General features: G+C 47.5%; 2 protein-coding genes across 4 annotated transcripts in view; one reads left to right on the forward strand and one right to left on the reverse strand.

Annotated features, from left to right (window-relative positions):
* Window positions 1-18214, forward strand: part of NRDE2 (NRDE-2, necessary for RNA interference, domain containing) — a 54497-nt gene extending 36283 nt beyond the window's left edge. For all 3 annotated transcript variants that reach the window (XM_011949423.1, XM_011949424.1, XM_011949425.1), the window contains 6 exons: window positions 4741-4916; window positions 6972-7358; window positions 8390-9318; window positions 11011-11149; window positions 17159-17230; window positions 17831-18214. In XM_011949423.1, the coding sequence (XP_011804813.1) occupies window positions 4741-4916; window positions 6972-7358; window positions 8390-9318; window positions 11011-11149; window positions 17159-17230; window positions 17831-17956 (1829 nt within the window). In that variant the 3' untranslated portion in view covers window positions 17957-18214. The remainder of the gene's footprint in view (window positions 1-4740; window positions 4917-6971; window positions 7359-8389; window positions 9319-11010; window positions 11150-17158; window positions 17231-17830) is intronic.
* PSMC1 (proteasome (prosome, macropain) 26S subunit, ATPase, 1) overlaps window positions 18194-23712 on the reverse strand; it is a 19990-nt gene continuing 14471 nt past the window's right edge. Inside the window, exons 10-12 of the mRNA XM_011949797.1 lie at window positions 21917-22064; window positions 19478-19543; window positions 18194-18525 (exon numbers count right to left, since the gene is read on the reverse strand). Coding sequence (XP_011805187.1) covers window positions 18194-18525; window positions 19478-19543; window positions 21917-22064 — 546 coding nt within the window. The remainder of the gene's footprint in view (window positions 18526-19477; window positions 19544-21916; window positions 22065-23712) is intronic.

Below are 23712 nucleotides of genomic sequence, written 5' to 3' on the forward strand. Positions count from 1 at the left end.
AGGACGCAAACTCATCCTTTTTTATGGCTGCATAGTATTCCATGGTGTATATGTGCCACATTTTCTTAATCCAGTCTGTCACAGATGGACACTTGGGTTGATTCCAAGTCTTTGCTATTGTGAATAGTGCTGCAATAAACATACGTGTGCATGTGTCTTGAGACAGAGTCTTGGTCTGTCGCCCAGGCTGGGGTGTAGTGGGTTGATCTTGGTTCACTGCAACCTCTGCCTCCCGGGTTCAAGGAATTCTTGTGCCTCAGCCTCCCAAGTAGCTGGGATTACAGGCATGCACCGCCATGCCCACCTAATTTTGTATTTTTAGTAGAGACAGGGTTTCACTATGTTGGTCCAGGCTGGTCTCGAACCCCTGACCTCAAGTAATCCACCCATCTCTGCCTCCCAAAGTGCTGGGATTACCGATGTAAGTCACCACACCCAGCCCAGACTAGCTACTTTTCAAGTGCTTGATAGCCACATATTAATGGCGATGTATTGGACAGCACAACTCTTAGACATTCAGAAACTGCTTCACTCCCTGAAAGGCAGTTCCAGCATAGAGAGAGATCTGCCAGGCAGACGGTTTCATCGAAAGTTCCATAGGGAAAGAGTGATGGACAAGGACTCAGGAGACTGGCTCCCTGCCTAGGCTCAGTGAGCCTCTTTCCACAGGTGTGGCCTTTCTTTGTTTATTCATTTGCACCATGAAAACTTTGGATTAGGCATTGTCTTGCATGACAGTTCAGAGCTCTGAGCCAGGGAGCATCTCTATTGCCACCAAGAAGTGAGAGGGGCCCTTCAGGTGTTTTCGGATAACTCTCCTCTGGGCAGTGCTGTCAGGCAGTTATCATGCCTCACTTGGGGCTGTCAGAGTCTCAGCTGTTTAGATTTCCCTGGAGTGTTCTTTTCCAAAAAGAACAGTCACCAGGCTGACCAGTGGTTTTATGTATGAAGAAAAACAGCCTGCATGAAACGGAAGTAGGTATTGCACTCAGCCACTGAGTCTGCAAGACTGCATGAGCAAGGGCCAAAAAACGGAAGTCTGATTAGTAACTCTCCTCTCTGAGTGACTGACTTAGCATAGGTCCGTATTTTTAGGCTGTTTTTTGTTTTTTTGTTTTTGTTTGGTTTTTGTTAGAGAGTGAGCCCATTACAGTGCATAGTATCTGTTACACAGTTTGCTGTGTTCTGCATTTCTGTGACAATAAAGTTTTCATAGCAGTGTCCACAGACTAATTTTACTTCGGTGATAAGTTTCCAGATGTCTAATGGTCACTTAAAATCAGGTGTAAAGTTAGTTTTCTCCAAAAGGGAATGCAAATTAATACCAAAACCTTGACTTTTAGCATCAGGCTAGAGACTTGTGTTGGTATTTACATTCTCTGCAAGCTTCTCACACATTTCCATTGTGGAGAAACTTCTGCTGAATTTATGAATTTCTTTCTAATGAATTTAATGGAAGTCCTCCAAAAAACTAGGAGGGTCAAAAGAAAGGCTGAAAATTTTCTTGATTCCAGCAAACCTAATTGATAACAGTTTTGGTTTTTATTTTATTTTTAACTTCTCTTATTCATCCTGAAAGGTTAGCGTTTAAAGGGTAGTTGATTACATCAGGCAGTTGAGCATTTTTCATAGCGTGTTTCTTCTCTCTTGCCCTCACTCTCTGTTACTATGTAATTGTTATACATGAATGTCTGTCCGAAGCCATGTAATCTTTTGCGTCCTTAATGTAGTAAATTCAGGTATCTAAGTCTGATGTATGACTCACAAAGGTAATATCTCTTATAATTTTTCAGAGTGATTAAAGGATACTTTAAACATAGATCTTTAGAAGAAGGTGATAAATAAATTTAGTTTTCTTCTCTGAGAAACTCAGAAGAGCACTTAGGCAGAATATTGGTGGAATAATAGAATGCTAATATATGCATTATGCTAATATATACTATATATAATGTTAATATATACTATATATAATACTATATATACACATTATGCATTTACGTTTTTAAGAATATTTTATTTTGAAATAGTATAGAGTCACAAGAAGTAGAAAAAATGTACCAAGAGGTTTTGTGCACCCTTCACCCAGTTCCTTCCAGTGGTATTACCACAGTACAATGTCAGAACCAGGGAATGACATTGGTACAATCTGCAGAGTTTATTCACATTTCACCATTTTACATGCACTCATTTGTGTGTGTGTTTCTTTTTTTTTTTTTTTTTTTGAGACGGAGTCTCGCTCTGTCCACCAGGCTGGAGTGCAGTGGCGCGATCTTGGCTCACTGCAAGCTCTGCCTCCTGGGTTCAAGCCATTCTCCTGCCTCAGCCTCCCGGGTAGCTGGGACTACAGGCGCCCGCCACCGCGCCCGGCTAATCTTTTATATTTTTAGTAGAGACGGGGTTTCACCGTGATCTCGATCTCCTGACCTTGTGATCCGCCCGCCTCGGCCTCCCAGAGTGCTGGGATTACAGGCGTGAGCCATCACGCCCGGCCTGTGTGTGTGTTTCTATAGTATTAGGCAGTTTCTATCACGTGTGTAGCTTTGTGTAATCACTACCACAGTCAAGATATAGAACTGTTTGATCACCACAAGGCTCCCTCGCGCTATCCTTTCTTAGCCACATCTGCCCCTTCCCCTCCCTAACTCCTGGGAACCACTAATCTGTTCTCTCTCTGTTTTCTGTTATCTCATGAAGGTTATATAAATGGAATCATAAGGTATATAACTTATTAACAAAATTGTTTTAGTTGTAAAATATATATGATAAAATTGATCATTTTTAAGTATACAGTTGAGTGACATTAAGTACATTCACACTGCCATGCAGCCATCACCTCTATCGACCTCCATAACTTTTTCATCCTCCCCAGTTCTGTACCCATTAAAGACGAATTCCTCATTTCTCGCTCCCCTCAGGCCCCAGCAGTCATCATTCTACTTTTTGTCTCTATGAATGTGACTACTTTAGGAACCTGGTAGATGTGGAATCATACAGTAGTTGACCCTCTGTGACTGGCTGATTCCACTTAGCACAGTGTTGTCAGGGTTCATCCATGTCGCACCAGGATTTCCTTCCTTTTTAAAGCCGAACACTTCTCCACTGTGTGTATATACCACATTTTGTTTAGCCATTCATTTGTCAGTGAACACTTTGATTGCTTCCACCTCTGGGCCGTTGTGAATAATGCTGCTGTGAACATGGGTGTACAATATCTGTTTGAGTCTCTGCTTTCAGTTCTCCTGAGTAGATACTCAGCAGTGGAATTGCCTCATACGATAATCCTGTGTCTAGTATGCCATGCTGTTTTCCATGCAGCAGACGGCAGCCGCACCATTTTACATTCCCATCAGCAGGGCACCAGGGTTCCGGTTTGTCTGCATCCCTGGGAACAGTTGTTTTTTTGTGTAACTTTTTGAGATTGGCTTTTTTAACCTAACATAATTTCCCTGAGATACATACAAATTGTTGCATATATCAATAGTTTGTTCATGTTTATTGCTGAGTAGTATTCCATTGTGTAAATAGACCACAGCTTAACTGTTCAACCTACTGAAGGATGTTTGGATTGTTTCCAGGTGTGGGCGATTATGCATAAAGCTGTTTCTGAGCATTAGCATATAGGTTTTTGTGTAAACATAGGTTTTCATTTATCTGGGATCAGTGCCCAAGAGTGCAGTTATGCTATTATGCTAAGTGTGTGTTTAGTTTTGTAAGAAACAGCCAAAATGATTTCCTGTGTGGCCGTACCATTTATATACCTTCTTTATTTTTTAACCTTGAACTTTACAGATGACACTGGCTTTCCTCCTCTTCCATTCTGCATGTTCAGAGTTAGGAAACAAAGTGAAATAAATTATTGAAGATCCTGATTTGGCTTTTTTAAAGGCAAGCTCTAGTGAGCATAGGTCATAATTAATTATAAGGTCCCTGGCTAAAAATTCTGATGGCTTAAGAAAATCTAAACTAGTACCATCATTAAATGTCATTTAGCATTCTAAAAATGTGTTGTCCAATATAGTAACCTCTAGCCACATGTGACTATTTAAAAATAAATAAAATTAAGAATTCAGGCCAGGTGTGGTGACTCACACCTGTAATCCCAACACTTTGGGAGGCCAAGGCAGATGGATCACCTGAGGTCAGGAGTTTGAAACCAGCCTGACCAACATGGTGAAACCCCATCTCTACTAAATACAAAAAATTAGCCAGGCGTGGTGGCACATACCTGTAATCTCAGCTACTCAGGAGGCTGAGGTGGGAGAATTGCTTGAACCTGGGAGGCGGAGGTTGCAGTGATCCGAGATTGCACCACTGCACTCCAGCCTGGGCGACGAGAGCGAGACTCCGTCTCAAAAAAAAGGAATTCAGTTCCTTTACTAGCTACGTCTCACGTGCCCAGTGAGTCACATGTAGCTACCCTGTTAATGCAGATATATATGGCATTTTCATCATCACAGAGCATTCTGGTAAACAGTACTGTTCTAGAGTCTGTGTCATTTCCATTTTAATCACTATACAATTAAAAATAATTTGATTTTATCACCTTGTCTTCTTTGTTTCCTGAGGACTTGACTGATTACAAGGGAGGTCCTAAATGCCACTGAGTATCCTGGGAGGCTGGCATGGCTCTTACACATCTTGGCATTGCGGGTGTCCAACAGTCCCTGACATGGCAGGCTGATTGAGTGGCGATGGTGGTTTTATTTGCTGAGGAGGTGAAGAAGTCTCATTCTTGTCTAGATGAGGATGACGATGAACCAGAAGAGGATGACCAGGAAATAAAAGATAAGTCTCTGCCCAAGTGGCAGATCTGGCTTGCTGCTGAGCGTTCCCGAGACCAGAGGCACTGGCAGCCCTGGCGCCCTGATAAGACCAAGAAGCAAACTGAGGAAGACTGTGAGGATCCCGAGAGACAGGCATGTATCCTCCGCCCCGGGCAGGAAGCTGACCAGGGGTCCTCTGCCTGCTTTTCATTCCCATGCGCTTTGGTTATCTGAAAGGAGGCCGCTGGAGCTCTCCTAGCAGTTGGCTGGCTTAGGAGATGCTAACTTGTTCCTGTTCTCATCTGTGAAACTTCCTTCCTGCTGGATATCAGTGTAGCATTTCCTTGGCTGCTGGTGATGGGGAAGCATATAGGCTCTTGACCAGAGAGCTCCTGTCCCCTAGTAGGTGGGTGGGCCCTTGTGGTCACCCCTCTGGAGATTGTCTTCCAGGTCATTCAGTGAATTTTTCATGTGGAACCCTGTGGGATACATACAGATTATTCAAAAAAGTCGTAATCACCGTCCTAGATTCTTTCCTTGTGTCCACTTTCCCCATCCCACTCTTGGGTCCGTGAAGCTGTAGCAGATACAGACTGAACTCTAGAAGACAAGAGGGACTGGCTGTAGGGTCCTTGTTGGACAGTTGGCATCATCGTGTCTTGCGGAAGAAGAAACTAGCGTTTATTGAATACCTGTGGCGTGCCAGGCACTTGACCTGTGTTATCTCATTTACTGTTACCATGTGAGTTGCTACATGCTGCCCCATGTTTAGTGGCCAGCAGCTCTGGAGGTTTTAAATTAAAATGAAGAAATGCTATCTTGATACCTGGAATTGATCCAGTTTCACAAGGTATCAACTCTGTGTCTTGGAGCTCTGTAACCTTTTCTACAAATGAGGTACCCTGAAGGCAAGGAGTTTATCCCCTTTGTTTACTGCTGTGATGTCAGTGCCTAGAACAGCATTCGTCCTGTGGTGAGCGCTCAGTGAATCCTCTTGGATGCGGAAGGAATATTTGTTTGATGACAGAGTGTCTGCTCTGGGCAGAAGGATCAGCACAGGTGAAGGCCCCAGAGTGCCAGGAGCATTTGAGGAGTGGGGAATGGGGTGGCCAGACTGGAGTGAGGACACACAGAAGTGGGGATAGAGACAGAAGTGATATCTGGAAGAAGGAGGGGCCAACTTCTAGGGAAGCCTCAACTCACTGGAAGTCTTGGAAAGGGGACTGCCCGTGAGGCCTCTTGCCTTGCTGAAGCTGAGTGTCTGCAGAAGAGTGGAATCTTTCTTTGGTGGAGTTCACAGCCACCCTTCTGGAAGTCATTTCTCAAGGCTTGGAGTCCCAGCAGTCTCCTGGAAGCAGATTTCTGGAGCAGACTGCTGCTGCGAGCAGTTTCTTGCCGTTTAGCTTTTTCTGTAATCAAAGCCTGGGGGAGAAAAGCTTTCTAATTTATTTTTAACATAAAGAAGCAGCTTTCTGATTAATTGATGGTTTTGATTGAGTCCCACATACTCTAGCTTACTGTGCTTATGTTATGATTTCCTCTTTGCTGAGAGCCACAAACACCAGCCAGATAAGCAGCACCAGGACACAAAGGGTGGCCTCCTTGGCCTTATGTTTTTAAATTATTACATGAACTCAGCTACAGACATTTACAGTTAGTATTAAGCTCTTATAATGCTTTTAACATGCTCCATTGCTCCTGTAGGTTCCTTCTTACCTTGAGTCTGTTTATCTAGTTTTGAGCATATTTTTCATTTCTTGGAGCAATTTTATACGAGGAAACCACAAATAGTAAAGTTCTTATCTTCCATCTTACAATAAAAATGTTTCACCATCATGCATTATCAAAGTACAAAAGCAATTATATACGCGTTCAGAAGTGAGCATGTTTCTAGATTTTCTACAAATCCATCAGGATACTTTGAAAGCTTCTGGCTTAAACCTGTTCATGCCTTCTCTCCTTCCCAGGCTTTCCCATGTGTGGAAATGTTAATGGCACCACAGGGCTGCCTAACAGTTATTCTCCAGCTGTCCAGGTTGCCTTGAGAGGCCTCTGGCTTTTGCTAACAGAGAGCTTAGCTCCTGTCTATTTAAAACGGATTTAATTTGAATAATGTTGAACCATTAGTACATGCACATAAAGAGAACTGTGAAAAATGTGCAGGTTTGGTTTTGTGACATGGGTCGCTTTCTTTTGCCTTTGTTGCAGGTGTTGTTTGATGATATTGGGCAGTCTTTGATCAGACTTTCCAGCCACAATCTTCAGTTCCAGCTGGTGGAGGCCTTCCTGCAGTTCTTGGGTGTGCCTTCTGGCCTTACTCCTCCAGCCTCCTGTCTTTATCTGGCTATGGATGAGAACAGCATCTTTGATAATGGACTTTATGATGAAAAGCCCTTGACTTTTTTCAACCCCTCGTTTTCCGGGGCTAGCTTTGTTGGCCGCATGGATCGGTTGGGCTGTCCTCGCTGGACCAGGGGTCAGAACCGAGAGGGCGAGGAGTTCATCCGCAATGTCTTCCACCTTGTCATGCCTTTGTTTTCAGGCAAAGAGAAGTCCCAGCTCTGCTTCTCCTGGTTACAGTATGAGATTGCAAAGGTAATTCCAGACTCGTCCTCCTGTGTCTGGGGACTTTTCATTTCATGTCAGTGTTTATAAACAGGATTGTAAGCCTCTGAGTGCTCTCCCTGGAACTGTGCCCCAGCGCCTCCTCCTCCAGTGACCCTGAAGGCATCTTGTGTGTGTTTGCCCTTCTGAGGGGCCGCAGCGAAGAGGAGTAAGACAGGAATGAGTCAGGCTACTTCAGTGACTCTCGAGCTGTTTATTGTATTATCTTGCACTACCAGGTCCCCGTCCATATATGAGCAGTGAGTGCTGAGAACAGTTTTAAAGCAGCATCAGAGCACTCAGGGGTTTATTAAAATAGATAAGCTTCAGGCGCGATGGCTCACACCTATAATCCCAGCACTCTGGGAGGCCGAGGCGGGCGGATCACCTGAGGTCAGGAGTTCGAGACCAGCCTGGCCAACATGGCAAAACCTCGTCTCTACTAAAAGTGCAAAAATTCGCTGGGTGTGGTGGTGCATGCCTGTAATCCCAGCTGCTCAGGAGGCTGAGGTAGGAGAATCGCTTGAACCTGGGAGGCGGGGGTTGCTGTGAGCTGAGAGTTAGACTCCATCTCAATAAATTAATAAATAAAAGATAAGCTACTTATAATACTTTCCCTCCTCTTTCTGCTAGAAATGAGTCAGAATCAGCTGTTCTGTCCTCTGCAGGCCACAGTTAGTATTGGCTCTCTGAGCACCCAAGTTCTGAAGCTTTACAGATTACACACGCCAGGTTGTATTGAAATAGTATGTTAAAATGTTGTGGCCACATCTCTTTGGAGAAGAACATTTGTAGGTATCAGCCTTGTTTATAGAGATTTCAGCTGGAACCCTGGATTGTAAATTTGGGCAGTTATGGCCCTGGTAAAAATCCTCATTTCTTTTCCAGCTTAGAGAGCCTCAGTGTTTACCAGACCCATGATAAAGGGAAGAAGTACAGGCTGTCAGTGCTTTCTACCATTGGCAGCAGAGGACGCCTTAATTACAGAGCACGTGGGGTCATTCTTCTCTTTTTCCCTGTAGGTAATTTGGTGTCTGCACACTAAAAACAAGAAGAGATTAAAGTCACAAGGGAAGAACTGCAAAAAACTAGCCAAGAATCTCCTTAAGGAGCCAGAAAACCGCAACAACTTTTGCCTCTGGAAGCAGTATGCACATCTAGAGTGGTTGCTTGGCAACACGGAGGATGCCAGAAAAGTTTTTGACACAGCACTCGGCATGGCAGGAAGCAGAGAACTGAAAGACTCTGACCTCTGTGAGCTCAGTCTGCTCTATGCTGAGCTGGAGGTGGAGCTGTCGCCGGAAGTGAGAGGGGCTGCCACGGCCCGAGCTGTTCACATATTAACCAAGCTGACTGAGAGCAGCCCCTGTGGGCCCTACACTGGGCAGGTGTTGGCTGTTCACATTCTGAAAGCGCGAAAGGCTTACGAGCACGCGCTGCAGGACTGTTTGGGTGACAGCTGTGTCTCCGATCCAGCTCCCACCGATTCCTGTAGCCGCCTAATTAGCTTGGCTAAATGCTTCATGCTCTTCCAGTATTTGACCACAGGGATTGATGCTGCTGTGCGGATATACGAACAGGTATTTGCAAAACTGAACAGTTATGTTGTCCCAGAAGGCTCTGGCGAGGGGAACAGTGCCAGCTCCCAGAGTTGGACCAGTGTTCTCGAAGCCATCACAGTGATGCACACGAGCCTGCTGAGATTCCACATGAAAGTGAGTGTTTACCCGCTGGCCCCTCTGCGAGAGGCACTCTCACAGGCTTTAAAGTTGTATCCGGGCAACCAGGTTCTTTGGAGGTCCTATGTACAGATTCAGAATAAGTCCCACAGTGCCAGCAAGACCAGGAGATTTTTTGACACAATCACCAGGTCTGCCAAAGCCTTGGAGCCTTGGTTGTTTGCAATTGAAGCTGAGAAACTGAGGAAGAGACTGGTGGAAACTGTCCAGAGGTAATTCCAGACCATCCTGTTCGTGCCCCGCCAATGTTTTTGGAATGCTTGCTGTGTTCCCCTCACCTTGTCGGGTCTCAGGAATACAGGGATGAACACGGCACGGTGCCCAGAACACCTGCTGTGGGGCTGCAGAATAATGGTTTGAAAGGCGATTGAGACACAAAGTAGCGGTGCCTCTCAGGAGAGGGGTTGGTGGCGGTCGCCTGGGTGTGCTTCTCGGGAGTGTGAATGTTGCTTCTGTGTGCATGGGTGGTGGCCGTCAGACCACGGGAATGCTGAGAAGCCGTCACGGAAGCCTGATGGCGAACAGCACAGGGGCTGGGCGGCAGCTCCGGATTCCAGTGCCAGCTCTTCTCGGCTGGGTGAACTCCAGCAGGCCGCTTCCCCTCTCATAGCTCCCCCTCTGTCAAATGGGTGTGAAGAAGCTACCTCATGGGGTCTCTCTGAGGGGTCAGTGAGGTAAGTGCTTGGCACAAAGTGTAATGACTGGGAGCTTTTGTCAGCATTCCTAGTGACAGCAGTGTCATGTTTAAATACCATCTTCGATACGATATTTTCTTGTTTTTGTTTTTTTTTGAGACAGGGTCTCACTTTGTCGCTCAGGCTGGAGTGCAGTGGTGCAGTCTCAGCTCACGGCAGCCTTGACCTTCTGGGCTCAAGTGATCCTCCCACCTCAGCCTCCCCGGTAGCTGGGACTGCAGGCACCACGACGCCTGGCTCATTTTTTTATTATTTATTTTTTGTAGAGATGGGGTTTTGCCATGTTGCCCAGGCTGGTCTCCATCTCCTGAGCTTAAGTGATCCTCCCATCTCAGCCTTCCAAAGTGCTGGGATTACAGGAGGGAGGCACGGCATCTGGCCTGATCCAGTATTTTCTCTCTAAAGGTTAAATGTTAATCTGGGGGACACATTAGCTTAGGCATCATTGTTTTCCCAGAATCTTTGCTGTTGCTTCACTCTGACCTTATAAATTAGCCAAAACTGTCTTTGAATAATATTTCACTTGTTTTTCCTTCATTGGGATTTTGTTCACTCCATGTGAGCCTTGCTTTCTCTACTGTAAATCAAAAGGTCTTTTCTTCCTGTAAAGTAGAATCTGCATTCTGCTGATTAAAGGGTAGCTTTCTTTCTTTCTTTTTTTTTTTTTTTCAGATGGAGTCTCACTCTGTTGCCCAGGCTGGAATGCAGTGACGTGATCTCAGCTCACTGCAACCTCCGCCTCCTGGGTTCAAATGATTCTCAAGCCTCAGCCTCCTGAGTAACTGGGACTATAGGCACCTGCTAAATTTTGTATTTTTAGTAGAGACGAGGTTTCACCATATTGGCCAGGCTGGCCTCGAACTACTGACCTCGTGATCTACCCACCTCGGCCTCCCGAAGTGCTGGGATTATAGGCGTGAGCCACTGCGCCTGGCAAAGGGTAGCTTTCTTTAGAAAACGGGCGGGGGAGGGGTTTTGTGTGACTTCAAGACAGATTTGGTGTGGTGTAGAAACCACAGAACTCTTGCCTATGCCTTCTCCTGGCCTTGGAGAAGCCCCGTGCACAGCGCCCTGTGCCTGCGGGACATCTCTTCCCTGACTCTCTCTGATCTGGTTGTTGCTGACACTTGTCATCACTAAGGCATCTCTTCCTCCTGTGATGTAGGATGAGAGAACTGTGTCAGAGTCACATGAGCCTTTGCCTTGCAGGTTAGACGGTAGAGAGATCCACGCCACAATTCCTGAGACCGGCTTAACACATCGGATCCAAGCCCTGTTTGAAAACGCCATGCGCAGCGACAGTGGCAGCCAGTGCCCCTTGCTGTGGAGGATGTATTTGAACTTTCTGGTAAGAAAATACTGAGGTGTTTTGTGTTCATGCAGAGCGCTACCTCTTCCTTCATAAATGAAAAAGTACGGGTGTCCAGAAGCCCCTGCCCGGGAGAGCTGGGAGGCCATATTTCACTCTCATCTTCTTGGCATTGGTGAATCCCTAAGAAATCCTGATGGGATAATGTCAGATCTCTCAGGACTTGGGAAGAGGTTGCAAGTGGTCCATCTCCTCAAAATATTTGGTAGAACGAAGTTGAAGAGTAGTTACTAGGCTATTCAGTGCAATAGGATTTAATGTGGGTTTCTCTAAGTTGACTTAAGTCGGCAACTTGCAAAATGGTCTTAAGAGCTTTCCTTTGAAAGAGACCTATATTCTTTTTTTTTTTTTTGAGACGGAGTCTAGCTCTGTCGCTCAGGCTGGAGTGCGGTGGCCAGATCTCAGCTCACTGCAAGCTCCGCCTCCCGGGTTTATGCCATTCTCCTGCCTCAGCCTCCCAAGTAGCTGGGACTACAGACGCCCACCACCTCGCCTGGCTAGTTTTTTGTATTTTTTTTTTAGTAGAGACGGGGTTTCACCGTGTTAGCCAGGATGGTCTCGATCTCCTGACCTCGTGATCCGCCCGTCTCGGCCTCCCAAAGTGCTGGGATTACAGGCTTGAGCCACCGCGCCCGGCCGAGACCTATATTCTTTTCCATTCTGCTCATAAGAATTTCTAGGTCCTGATTATTTTGTTATTAAAAGAAAAGGTTCAGGCTGGGTGCAATGGTTCAGGCCTGTAGTCCCAGCACTTTCGGAGGCCAAGGTGGGAAAATTGCTTGACCCCAAGAGTTCGAGACCAGCCTAAGCAAGATGGCGATACCACATCTCTACAAACATATTTAAAAATTAGCTGGGCATTGTGGTATGAGCCTTTGGTCCCAGCTACACCAGAGGTTGAGGCAGGAGGATTCCTTGAGCCCAGGAGTTTGAAGTAGCAGTGAGTTATGATCACGCCACTGCACTCCGGCCTAGGTGACAAAGTGAGATCTTATCTTTTTTTTTTTAAAAAAAAAAGCAATCTAGAATGTAATTTTTTAAATCAACATTTCCGACTGGGCACGGTGTCTCGCGCCTGTCATCTCAGCACTTTGGGAGGCCGAGGTGGGCGGATCACAAGGTCGGGAGATTGAGACCATCCTGCCTAACACGGTGAAACCCCATCTCTAATAAAAGTACAAAAAATTAGCCGGGTGTGGTGGCTGGTGCCTGTAGTCCCAGCTACTTGGGAGGCTGAGGCAGGAGAATCGCTTGAACCTGGGAGGCGGAGGCTGCAGTGAGCCAAGATTGCACCACTGCACTCCAACCTGGGCCACAGAGCAAGACTCCATCTCAAAAAAAAAAAAAAAACTGCAAAAGTTTGTGCATTTCTCTTAACATTTATTCTTCAGACCCAGAAGCTCTGATCTTATGGTTTGACTCGTGTGTGAGCTGGAACTTGCAGGCAGGATGCTGCTGTTGGTGGGGACGGCAGTTTGAGGCAGCAGAGTCAGGAGCCCGGGGTTTTAGTGAAACCTCCACTCCCTCCTGTCATCAGGCTGCTCAGCTGAGGGAGCAGGGCAGATGCTCCCTGATATTCCCAGCATGAAGATTCCACCCATCTTTATGTTTAAAATGGTGGAGCTCGCACATTTGCCAGTTTAACTTGCCCAGTCTTTTACAGGTAGAGGCAGGGTAAGGTGCAAATGTACCATATTTTTACTAAGAATCTGCCATGAGCCTAGTTTGGTTGGGTTGTAGACAGAAAGTGCTTGTTGGCTTTGAAAAAAAGATCTGACCCCTTAGGGAATTTCTCTCTTTTTGGAAAGGTAGTATTGGAACTAAGGACCAATTAGAGCAGAGAGTGCCCGTAGCAGTTCCTGAGGCATCTGGGCAGGCTCCTAGCACTTTGTTAACACAGGGAAAAATTACATTAGGGCCAGCATGCAAGGTGAAGGTAGCAAGTGTCTGAAGAGGCAGGAGAAGAGAGACTTGCAGGCCGGGAGGAAGGCCAAGGCTCCCTGGAGGAGGGCTGTGAGGCTGGTTGTGCGATTGTGCCTTTTTGTGTACATGTGCACATACGTGCATGCTTATACATATGCACACACATACACTCTTGCAACATGCATGCAAGCGTATTTGCTTGTTTGCACTTTTTTCCCTGTAAAAATGTTTGAAGGAGTTAGAGACCAGCCTGACCAAGATGGAGAAACCCCATCTCTACTAAAAATACAAAATTAGCTGGGTGTGGTGGCACATGCCTGTGATCCCAGCTACTCGGGAGGCTGAGGCAGGAGAATCACTTGAACCCGGGAGGCGGAGGTTGTGGTGAGCCGAGATCGCGCCACTGCACTCCAGCCTGTGCAACAAGAGCAAAACTCCGTCTCAAAAAAAAAAAAAAAAAGAGTTTGAAGGAATTAAAGCTTATTCTTGGCCATGGAGAATACGGGAGGGAAAGGAATTGGACAAACAGCAGTTAAAATTTTCCACTAATGTTGGAACTGAGCAGGTTAAAACCTCACTTGTAGGAGAGACTTTCAAATGCGCTGTTTTGCATATACATTAACACTCTCCACCAAACTTTTTTCCTTTTTTTTTTTTTTTTTGAGATAGGGTCTTACTCTATTGCCCAGGCTGCTGGGCTGCAGTGGCACTGTCACGACTCACTGCAGCCTCAACCTCCTGGGCTCATGCAATCCTCCCACGTCAGCCTCCTGAGTAGCTGGGACTACAGGCATGCACCACCATGCCTGGCTGTTTTTGTTTATTTTTTTGTAAAGATGGGATCTCACATGTTGCCCAGGCTAGCCTCAAACTCCTGGGCTCAAGCAGTCCACTCACCTCAGTCTCCCAAAGTGTTCAGATTATGGGCGTGAGCCACTGCGCCTGGCTTGTTTATTATTTTGTTGTTTTAGCTAAAATTGCAGTTATTTTCAAGATACTTAAACTCCTTTAATTTGGTCATCTACCTACACAATAAAGAAGGAACTATGAGTATATAAGCCAGTTAGCTGATTTCATGGGATTGATGAAAGACATCTTAAATAAAAAGGGCACAGTGGCATTTCTGAATTGTGAATCATTAGATTTTCTTTTACCCTCCAGTATAACTTCTTCCATCCTGTTGACAGCTGGCAGGAATCGGTATATATTGAAAGGCCATCATTTACAAGATCTGGTCGGAGGGAAAAGAATCCCCCTGAGTTCTATCAGAGATAAACCAATAAACCTCTCAGCAGAGTGGCAGTCTTTTCTGAGGAGCACAAGGAGGGAGCATTATAGAAATGGATCTTTTTTTGTTTCGGCAAGGTTGGTTATGTTTTGTTAAATTAGTTACAAAGCTGTATAAGGTAACAGTTGCTCAGATTTGTTTATAAGGAGATAAAAAAAGAGAATCAAAATTTGCAAGAGCCTGAAGACCTTCAGCTTCCTCGTTTTCTTAGAGATGTTGCTTCCCCCATGGGGAGGCAGCACGCATCTGCTAAGATAGACAAATACCAAAACAAGTGATTACAAGAAACCAGATAGCTTCTCTACACGGAGGGCTCAGACACTTGGGATGTTAGTGATGCAGCCGATGGGCAGCTGCCTGCCACTGTCACTCGTCTCCCCCGTGGTCCTGCGGGGGAGAATTATTAATGGCCCAGCTCAGGTCTGAGTCGTGAGCATTTTTTGTTTTTTTGAGACAGGGTCTTGCTCTGTCACGCAGGCTGGAATGCAGTGGCGCAGTCTCGGCTCACTGCAGCCTCAACCTCCTGAGCTCAAGCAGCCCCCACACCTTAGCTGGGACCACAGGTGCGCACCACCATGCTGGCCTAGTTTTTGTACTTTTGTAGACAGCATTTTGCCATGTTCCCCAGGCTGATCTTGAACTACTGCGCTCGAGCAGCCCGCCTGCCTTAGCCTCCAAAGTGCTGGGATTATAGGCGTGAGCCCCCGTGCCTGGCCAGCATCTTGTTGGCTGAGTTCTTCAGACGGTTTGTATGAGATTCAGTTCTTGGGGCTTCGTGTGAGGGAAAAGGCCTCTGTATGAAAAGTCTCCATTCCCGCTTCCCTCTGGGAGACTGCCCTTGGCCGAATCACACACTCACTCCGGGACCCATCAGGGCAGTTCTCCTCCATTAGCTGTTTTCTTAGGTTCCCAGCAAAGACCCTGTTGGTTCCCTGAGATGCTCCCAGTCCACCTGAGGAGACATTTACCTGGCCACAATCCCATGGGGGGGGCAGACACAGTACCATGGGAACTCCAGCAAAGAAGAGTTGCCCCCTCTGTTATGTTCCAGCCCTGACTTAGGAGTTTCATGAGGAGTCTCAGTTGTCAATTCAGAAGGTGAGGAAGGAGGACCAGGAGAGCCAGATAGCGCCCATGAACTCTTCCCCTTGAGACTCTGCACCAGTCAGAAGGCAAAGGTACACACCGGCCATGTCTCAGAATATGAAATCATGGACGGAGGCCACACATAGTCACAGCAAGCTTTCACTTGGCGTCAAGCCCTTCCATACCTCCATACAGTAAGGGCGTCTCCAGCGCTGATGGAGGCTAGCCAGCTGTGTACCTGGATTTGTTGGGTTCCAGGATTAGCTGTGCATGGTTGAGAAAGTACAGTCATAAAGTTTTTCTTTTTTCTTTCAAAAACGACAAAAAAAGTCTTAAATTTTATCAGTATCTTAGGAAAGGACGCTGAAGTATGTTGGCATGCGAAGGAAAGACAGCGCTCAATGGCTCTTTGGTTATAAATTCAGAGGCTCAGCCTCAGAACTGGAGGCTCCTACCAGGGAGGATACTCAGGAGTCCTCCGAGCCTCACAGTTGGCCCTGTGCTTGGCACTTGCAGAGGCTGGGGAAAGACTGGGCCTTGCCTGAAGCAAGGTTATCACAGTTCCGGTCCCTGTGACTGTGGGAGTTAACAGTTGAGAAGGACCGGCCATGGAGTCCTGGCTACTTGGGAGACTGAGGTGGGAGGATTGCTCAAGCCCAGGAGTTCAAGGCCAGCCTGGGCAACATAGACTGTGAAAAAAAAAAAAAAAAAAAATTGAAAAGGGAATGAGGCCATCCTTGGTAGATGGAGTTCCTGAGATGTAAATTGGAGATTGGAGTCCCTCATGCCACTGTTCAGGTTTCTGGGAGGCCGGTCAGCAGCCCTCACTGGTCCCGGGCTGGATGCTGTGCCCCAGCTGCTTGGCTGGGCAAGGTTGGTGTCCCCTAGAACACTCTTCTGAGGGAGGGAGCCTGAAGGACGGGGTGGATGGAAACAGAAACTTCAGCTCCACAAGCCCTGCTTGTGCCCACTCCTGGCTGCACAGCCAGCTCCCTGTGGAGCTGCCCGTGTGGGCTGTGATTCCTTGGAGGGGCTGGAGAGGGGCTGTTGTCAGCGGAGGTCCCAGGCTGGGTCTCCTTCCACACTGGGCTGGGAAGGAGGCTGTGTGGCTGAGTCGAGATGGAGGGTTTTATATCTAGAGAGAACACGTGCTGAGTATCCACACAGTGATGCTGAGATTGCTGATGGAACTTGCACCTTTTGTAAGGTAGTGATCACCGTCCTGGCCGCCTCGTTTCCCTAAAAGATAGTTTTTAGAAAACGGCAAGTATTAAAGCAAGTATCTTCTCTGTGTTTTCTAAGATAAGTATCGTAGAAGATTTTCTCTATTTGTATAAGGTCTTCAGCCTCATCGCACCGACACTGCTTGGTTTCAAGCACGGTTACTAACACCCAGACGTGACAGCCCACAGCAAAGGAGGAGATACGAGACTTTAAAAAGTCAGAAGTGTTCAGGATTGACACTCTTGGGCCGTTTGTATGGGAGGAAACAACCCCAATACAGCAGTGGCTTCTGAGAGTGCTCCCTGGCACCTGCCCCCATCCCACGGCCACCGTGACGGTGACAGGCTCTCCACACAGGCAGGCTCACTGAAGCTGAGGGGCTTGTGCTCGTCATCCAAGGGCGTTTGTGTAGCCTTAGCCTCTTTGTGTCAACGAATCATGTGTGTATTTTCTCCCCCTCACCTCAGGTTTCCTTAGGAAATAAAGAAAGAAGCAAAGGTGTATTCTACAAAGCACTTCAGAATTGTCCTTGGGCAAAGGTAAGTGTTAAAGGCCATGGTGTCTTCAGCTTCCCGAACACTTCCCGCCAGGTCTCCGTCCAGCTAGTGTCTTCCTGGCCTGCTCCGCGGCACTGGGGATGCTCAGCTCATGGATGCCAAACCCTGTCCCAAGGTACAGCCAGAGCCTTTTCCTGGTGGAGCTGTCCCCTGTGGCGTCAGAGCCTGGCCCTGCCTGGGGCTGGAGCTTCGTGGAAGTGTTGCTGTGGGTAGCTGGTTTCCCAGCATTTGCTCAGAGTTCAGCCCACGTGCCGAAAGAGTTGGGATCATGTCCCAGCCCGGCTGTGAGGGCCCAGGTCAGGTGACACTCAGAAGTCAAACTGAGGGTGATGGCCAGCAATTCCTGGCCCCCCTTTTGAAAGAGAAGGCCTCGCTTGGCGTTTGCTCGCTTTTGCGAATGTGGTGTCCTTCCTGAACGTGCCCAGTGCTGCCCGAGTTAAGAAAGTCTGAGCCAGGAGGAACAGGGGCCGTGGGGGGCGACAGGATGGCAGGGTCACCAGGAACCTGGCCCTTGCTTCCTGAGTTCCTCCAGGCTGACAGGAAGTGGAGGCTGAGTGGGGTGGCCTTCCTGCCTGCCCCTAGGTGTTATACCTGGATGCCGTGGAGTACTTCCCCGACGAGATGCAGGAGATCCTGGACCTGATGACTGAGAAGGAGCTCCGGGTGCGCCTGCCGCTGGAGGAGCTGGAGCTGCTGCTGGAGGATTAGAGAGCAGCAAGGCCAAGTCGCCCACCCTGCAGAGCTAGGAGGTGTGAGCAGAGCATGTGTGTGTTAGGAGGCCTCAGCTTTTGAGATGTTCTTTCTCGATAGTAATAATATGGGCTGCCAGCCTCTTCACATCTTGCACACTTTTTGGGTGTGTAAATGACACAAAAGCTATTTACATATTATATATGTGAATATGTGTATATTTGTATATAGCCAGAGAGTCATGCCAAGGGGTCATTAAACCGATGATGGTTGAGGTATGGCAGCCTCCTTGCTCATTCTCTCCCTGTGCGCAGCCAGCACCGGCCCCTGCGTGGTGAATGAGTCCCCTCCGCTGGCGGCGTGGTGGCCCTGCCAGGCCCTCTCTGAGATGAAGGGCTGGTTTTTCAGCATGAGGATGTTTTCCCCAGGCCAGTGAGCAGATTTTACCCTTGTGTTCAGACCCGCAGTTAAGGCTTGATGTTCTGGCCTGCACGCAGTGTGTGGAAAGTTCCCTGAGTTTACCCCCGCGATGCCTCCGCCTGGAGCTGGAGGGGCAGCGTGCCCTGGGGCTGCTGAAGAACTCAGGCCTGACCAACAAGATGTCAAGAGCATCACTGTTGTTTTTTAAAAGCCCGTTTGAGATTGCTGACATGAAGTTCTGAAAGATGACTCCGTGCCTCCCAAGACTAACTGTCAGCTCGGAGGGCTGAGAAGGGGGTTCTGAGCTCGAGTCAAACAGTGGCCCATGCGCTTCATCAGGAGTGCTCGTTTCCTCAAAGGAGCCACTGATCATATCAGACCACAGTGGTCGGCCCGCCTTGGGTTTGGGACAGTGTTCTTTCCTGGAATGAAGCAGGGGCATTGCCTCTGGCACAGGATTGCTGGGCCTGTGGGAGGCCAGGAGGCACCTCTGTGCTGTGTCCCCAGTAGGAGGAGGCAGCTACTACTTGTAAGGCACACATACTATTTTGCATTGGAAAAGTGAAGTTGGGCTTGCTGCAGAGGGAGTGATGGGAGGGTTCACCTTAAATGGGTCTACGGAGGAAGGGCTCCAAAGAGCCGGTGGGTTTTCCGCAGGCAGACAGGGCTCTCCCTGTCCGGCTCACCAGTGTAGGAAGCCAGGGAAGAAATTGCTACTTGAATTCTATTACTTCACAAGCACTTCATCCCTGCATCCCTGCACGTGGCACTGCAGGCCTCAGTGGCCAGCTGCTGAAACGGTGATTTCAGCATTTTGGTCAACAAGCAAACTGGAGAAGCAGCTGGGGTGGGGTACAGTTCAGCCCGCTACCCTGACACTCGAGGCCCTGACGTGGGCTTTAGCTGCTTTTGTAGGATTGACATGAGGGAGACTGTCCCTCTAGAGGAAAAGGCTCAGCTGTTACCAATAAGGAAAAGGCAATATAGATGTGCTGGGGGGTTTTTTTTGTTGTTGTTGTTTTTTAATTTCAAGCTTCCGGAAAAGGTGCAAGTCCTTTACAAAGAATTTTCTTTCCTGAACCATGTGAGAGGCAGTTGCCAATAGTCTGCTCACGATACAGAGACTGAGCAGGAAGTCGGCATGGACATGGTACTCCCAGCGGGTCCTCAGGCCGGTCACGTCCTCTAGGAAAAGGTCCAGTTCAGGAGCAGGAGCTGCATTTGGTTGTCATCTCTTTGGTCTTCCGACTGGAAGCTTTTTGACTTCCAAGACGTGGAGACTTTTGAAATGTTCTGAATTTGTAGAATGTTCCTCAGTTTGTGTTTGCCTGGTGTTTCCTCATCACTGGATTCAGGCTAAGCATCTTTGGCAGGAGTGTGACAGCGGTGGCACGTACTGTCAAAGTGCCCATTACCGATGTGCGTTTTGACCACTTGGCGAAGACGGTGTCTGCTGCGCTTCCCCAGCGGGACTTTCCTTTCTAACTGAACGGTGTTTTGTGGGATACTCTCAAACTCTGTAAAAATACCCCTTCCTCAGCAGACTTTCAGATCAATTCATATGGAGTGGTATGTGTGTGTAGTTCCCTATTCAAAGGGCTGTACTGTATTCCATTAATAGTTAGCTGTTAGGATGCTCAGATCGTCCCAGGTTTGGCCAGTGGAAGCCCCTTCACATAGGCTTCGGCGTCCTTTGGACATGTCCCTGTCATTCCTTGAGCACTCCCTTGCTTTCTGGCAAAACAGACTTTGGGTTCATCTTGTCCTTTCCCTGCCTAGCCCTGGAATCAGCCCTCACTCCTTTTAATGGAGAATAATACATAGAAGCAAAGGTCTGGGTCTAGGGGTGCTTGCTGCGATTGGGGTGTCACTGTTCCTAGGCGCTCCCAGTGGACAGAGGTCCTTCTCATTTTCTTCTTTCTGTGTCTAACTCCTCAGAGAAACCTGGCTCCCACCGTCCTGTTTACCTACCTGACTGCCTCCATACATAAGCAGCCTCCCTCCCCTGCCACCATTCCGTCCCTGCAGATGCCTTCCTCACCCACTTGGGCTCTTGTACTGCACATCAGGCTGCCCACATTGACTCCCCATATCGGACCACCCCAGCCCTGCACGTACACCCCACACGGATGCCAGCCTCCCCCTGCCCATGCTGAGTCCCCGTGCTGTGGTGCTTCTCCACACAGACAGCTCCACACCCTGCTTGGCTGACACCCGCCTTCCCCACGAGCACCTTGTCCTCACCCTGCACTGGCCACCCCGTGTGTGAATGTCCTCTGTGGTAGGCAGAGTGGCGCCCCTAAAGATGGCCACACCCTAAGCCCTGGAACCTGTGAATGTTACATGGCAAAAACTTTGCAGATAAAAATTAAGATTGTAAACTTTAAAACAGGGAAATTACCCTGGATTATCTGCGCGGGTCCAATGTAATCACCAGAGTCCGTAAGAGTAGAAAAGGCAGGCAGAAAGAAGGGTCAGCTGGAGAGAGGGACTGGGCCTGCTGCTGCAGGCGGAAGATGAAGGGCTGCGAGTCAGGAGGGAGGGTGGCCTTCACAGACTGGCAAAGGCCTCAGCTGGCAGCCAGCAGGGAAATGCTTACCTCGGCCCCACAACTCCAAGAAACAGAATTCTGCCAACAATGCTCAGCAAGGAAACGGATTCTCCCTTAGAGACGCCAGAGAGAACGGTCCTGCCAACAGCATGACTTTAGCCTGGAGACACCGTGTTGGACTTCTGACCAACAGAACTGACATTAAATTGTGGTTTTCACTTTTTTTTTTTAATTTAATTTTATTTTGAGACGGAGTCTCGCTCTGTCACCCAGGCTGGAGTGCAGAGACGTGATCTTGGCTCACTGCAACGTCTGCCTCCTGGGTTCAAGCGATTCTCCTGCCTCAGCTTCCTGAGTAGCTGGACTACAGGCACCCGTCACCACGCATGGCTAATTTTTGTATTTTTAGTAAAGATGGGGTTTCACCATGTTGGCCAGGCTGGTCTCGAACTACTGACCTTGTGATAACGCCTGCCTCAGCTTCCCAAAGTGCTGGGATTACAGGCATGAGCCACCGTGCCTGGCCAAACTGTGCTGTTTTTAAACAAAGCCTGCAGTAACTTGTTATGGTATTAACAAAAAACGAATACACCCTCCTCATTCAACATGGGCCCCTACAACCCACGCCAGGCCACCTGTCGAGGGAACGCTTACCTTGATCTGCCCCACTTAATAGCTTTAGGCCTGATTTGTTCAGAAAGAGAAACGAAGGAAATAGATGGAGAAAGGGAAGGGGAAGTTCTGACGTGTTTCTGAACACCTTGAAAGGGATGAGGTTTCTAAGCCCAAGAACAAGGGCTTTCAAGATCTCTCCAGGAATCCTCAGTCTCTTGGGAACACCAGTAGTTATTTTCTGCCCTCAGAGTGCTGAAACACGCATGGTCCACAAAACTTCCAAAAAAGGAACACTGTACTTCCTTTAGAAGCAACAGCCACATTAACTCAGCCTTTATTAAACAACGAATATCCCTGGCTCTGTGGTAGTGACCATTTCCTGCCGTAATTACTGTTGAACGCCAGCTCTGGGGGTGTGATGCGGGGAACGCATAGTGAGGTCCACACTCCTTGTGACTGCAGCCTGAGTTCCTGTCCAGAGGCTTCCCTGCAGCTGGGTCCACCCACAGCCTGCTGCTGAGCGGTAGGTGTGTGTGGAGACTGCAGAAACAGGAAGTGTTTGTGAAACAGCACGCTTTATTGGGAAGCAGACTGCTGCACAGTGACCAACAGACAGACCACCCAATGGGCACTTACACATCGTACTCCAAAAGACACAGGATGCTTTGCTAATAAAAATCAATGGGAACAGGGATTCCTCTGAGCAGCTCCCCCAACCTCATCCCTTTCAGGGATTGAGAAATTTCCCAACCATTTTCCTGATGGCAGCCGTGGTTCACTAGAGATACAGCCCCTCAGGGGTGCCTTCCTGTTTCTTATAAAGAACATTTTCTTTAGATTTTTTGAAGTCTTCATTTGTTACTTTCATTCTACGTTCTCTTAAGGCCATCAGACCAGCTTCTGTACAGATTGCCTGTAAGAAAGAACAGCGTGTTCAGAAAGTGAAATATTTATTTTTATTCTAACAAGGAATTCCGAAAAAGCTATTCTGAAGCCGGGCGCAGTGGCTCACATCTGTAATCCCAGCACCAAGGCAGGCGGATCGCCTGAGGTCAGGAGTTCAAGACCAGCCTGGCCAACATGGTGAAACCCTGTTTCTACTAAAAATAGAAAACAATAGCCAGGGACGGTGGCAGGCACCTATAATCCCAGCTACTCGGGAGGCTGAGGCAGGAGAATTGCTTGAACCAGGGAGGCGGAAGTTGCAGTGAGCCAAGATCATGCCACTGTACTCTAGCCTGGGCAACAAGCGAAACTCCACCTCAAAAAAAAAAAAAATCTATTCTGAAATAAAGCATGAGATACCTAGACTAAACACAAATTGCTTATTTGGGAAAGATTTTGATTTTTTAAAAAATGTTTTAAGCATCCTATTTTCTGAAAGGATGTGAAGTGGCTTAAACTGGGAGTTACTGTAACTAAGAAGACTGGCCCAAGGGTCGGGGCTGTGGGTGCTAGTTTTGGCTCAGGTTCTAACAAGCTATGTGGCTTGGCAGGTCAGTAAATTCTTACAACACCACTTTCCTTAAAGAGAATAATATTCCTAGGAAACAAACGAAATTATGCCCTGAAACTTAGAGGCAATTGACAGTATATGTCTATTTCATTTACCTATAGTCATAAGAGAACATGTATTCTGGTTAGATACTCTAAGTGGCAGTATCTATACTACGGAATAATACTATAGAGTATAGCATTTATTCCAATCTATTTAATTTCTCAGTAATTACTTGCCCAAAGTAAAAGAAAACAATAACCCATGTTACATGGGTTACTGTTACTGTTTTAGGCCTGATCTGTTGAGAAAGGAAAGAGAAATGAAGGAAATAGATAGGGACAGCAAATGAACATGTTACATGGGTTATTGTTACTGTTTTCTTTTTCTTTTGGCCAGTAATTACTGTGGCAAAAACACGATGCGGCAAAAAACACAATCCTGGCACAGAAGTTTGTTTGGTGATGGCCATCAGGTCATTTACTTCAAATGGTTCGGGTGAAAGTTTTGTGTATAGAAAGAGAAAAGGCAAATGGGTAAAATGTTAACTCTTGGCAAATCACTGTGCTATTGTTGTAACTCTTTTGAAGGCTTGAAAATTGTCAAAGTAAGTTTTTATCTTAAAAATAAAATGTTGGCCGGGCGCGGTGGCTCAAGCCTGTAATCCCAGCACTTTGGGAGGCCGAGACGGGC

This window comes from Colobus angolensis, unplaced genomic scaffold (genome assembly GCF_000951035.1).
Source record: "Colobus angolensis palliatus isolate OR3802 unplaced genomic scaffold, Cang.pa_1.0 Scaffold3, whole genome shotgun sequence".
NCBI classification, from domain to species: Eukaryota; Metazoa; Chordata; class Mammalia; order Primates; family Cercopithecidae; genus Colobus; species Colobus angolensis.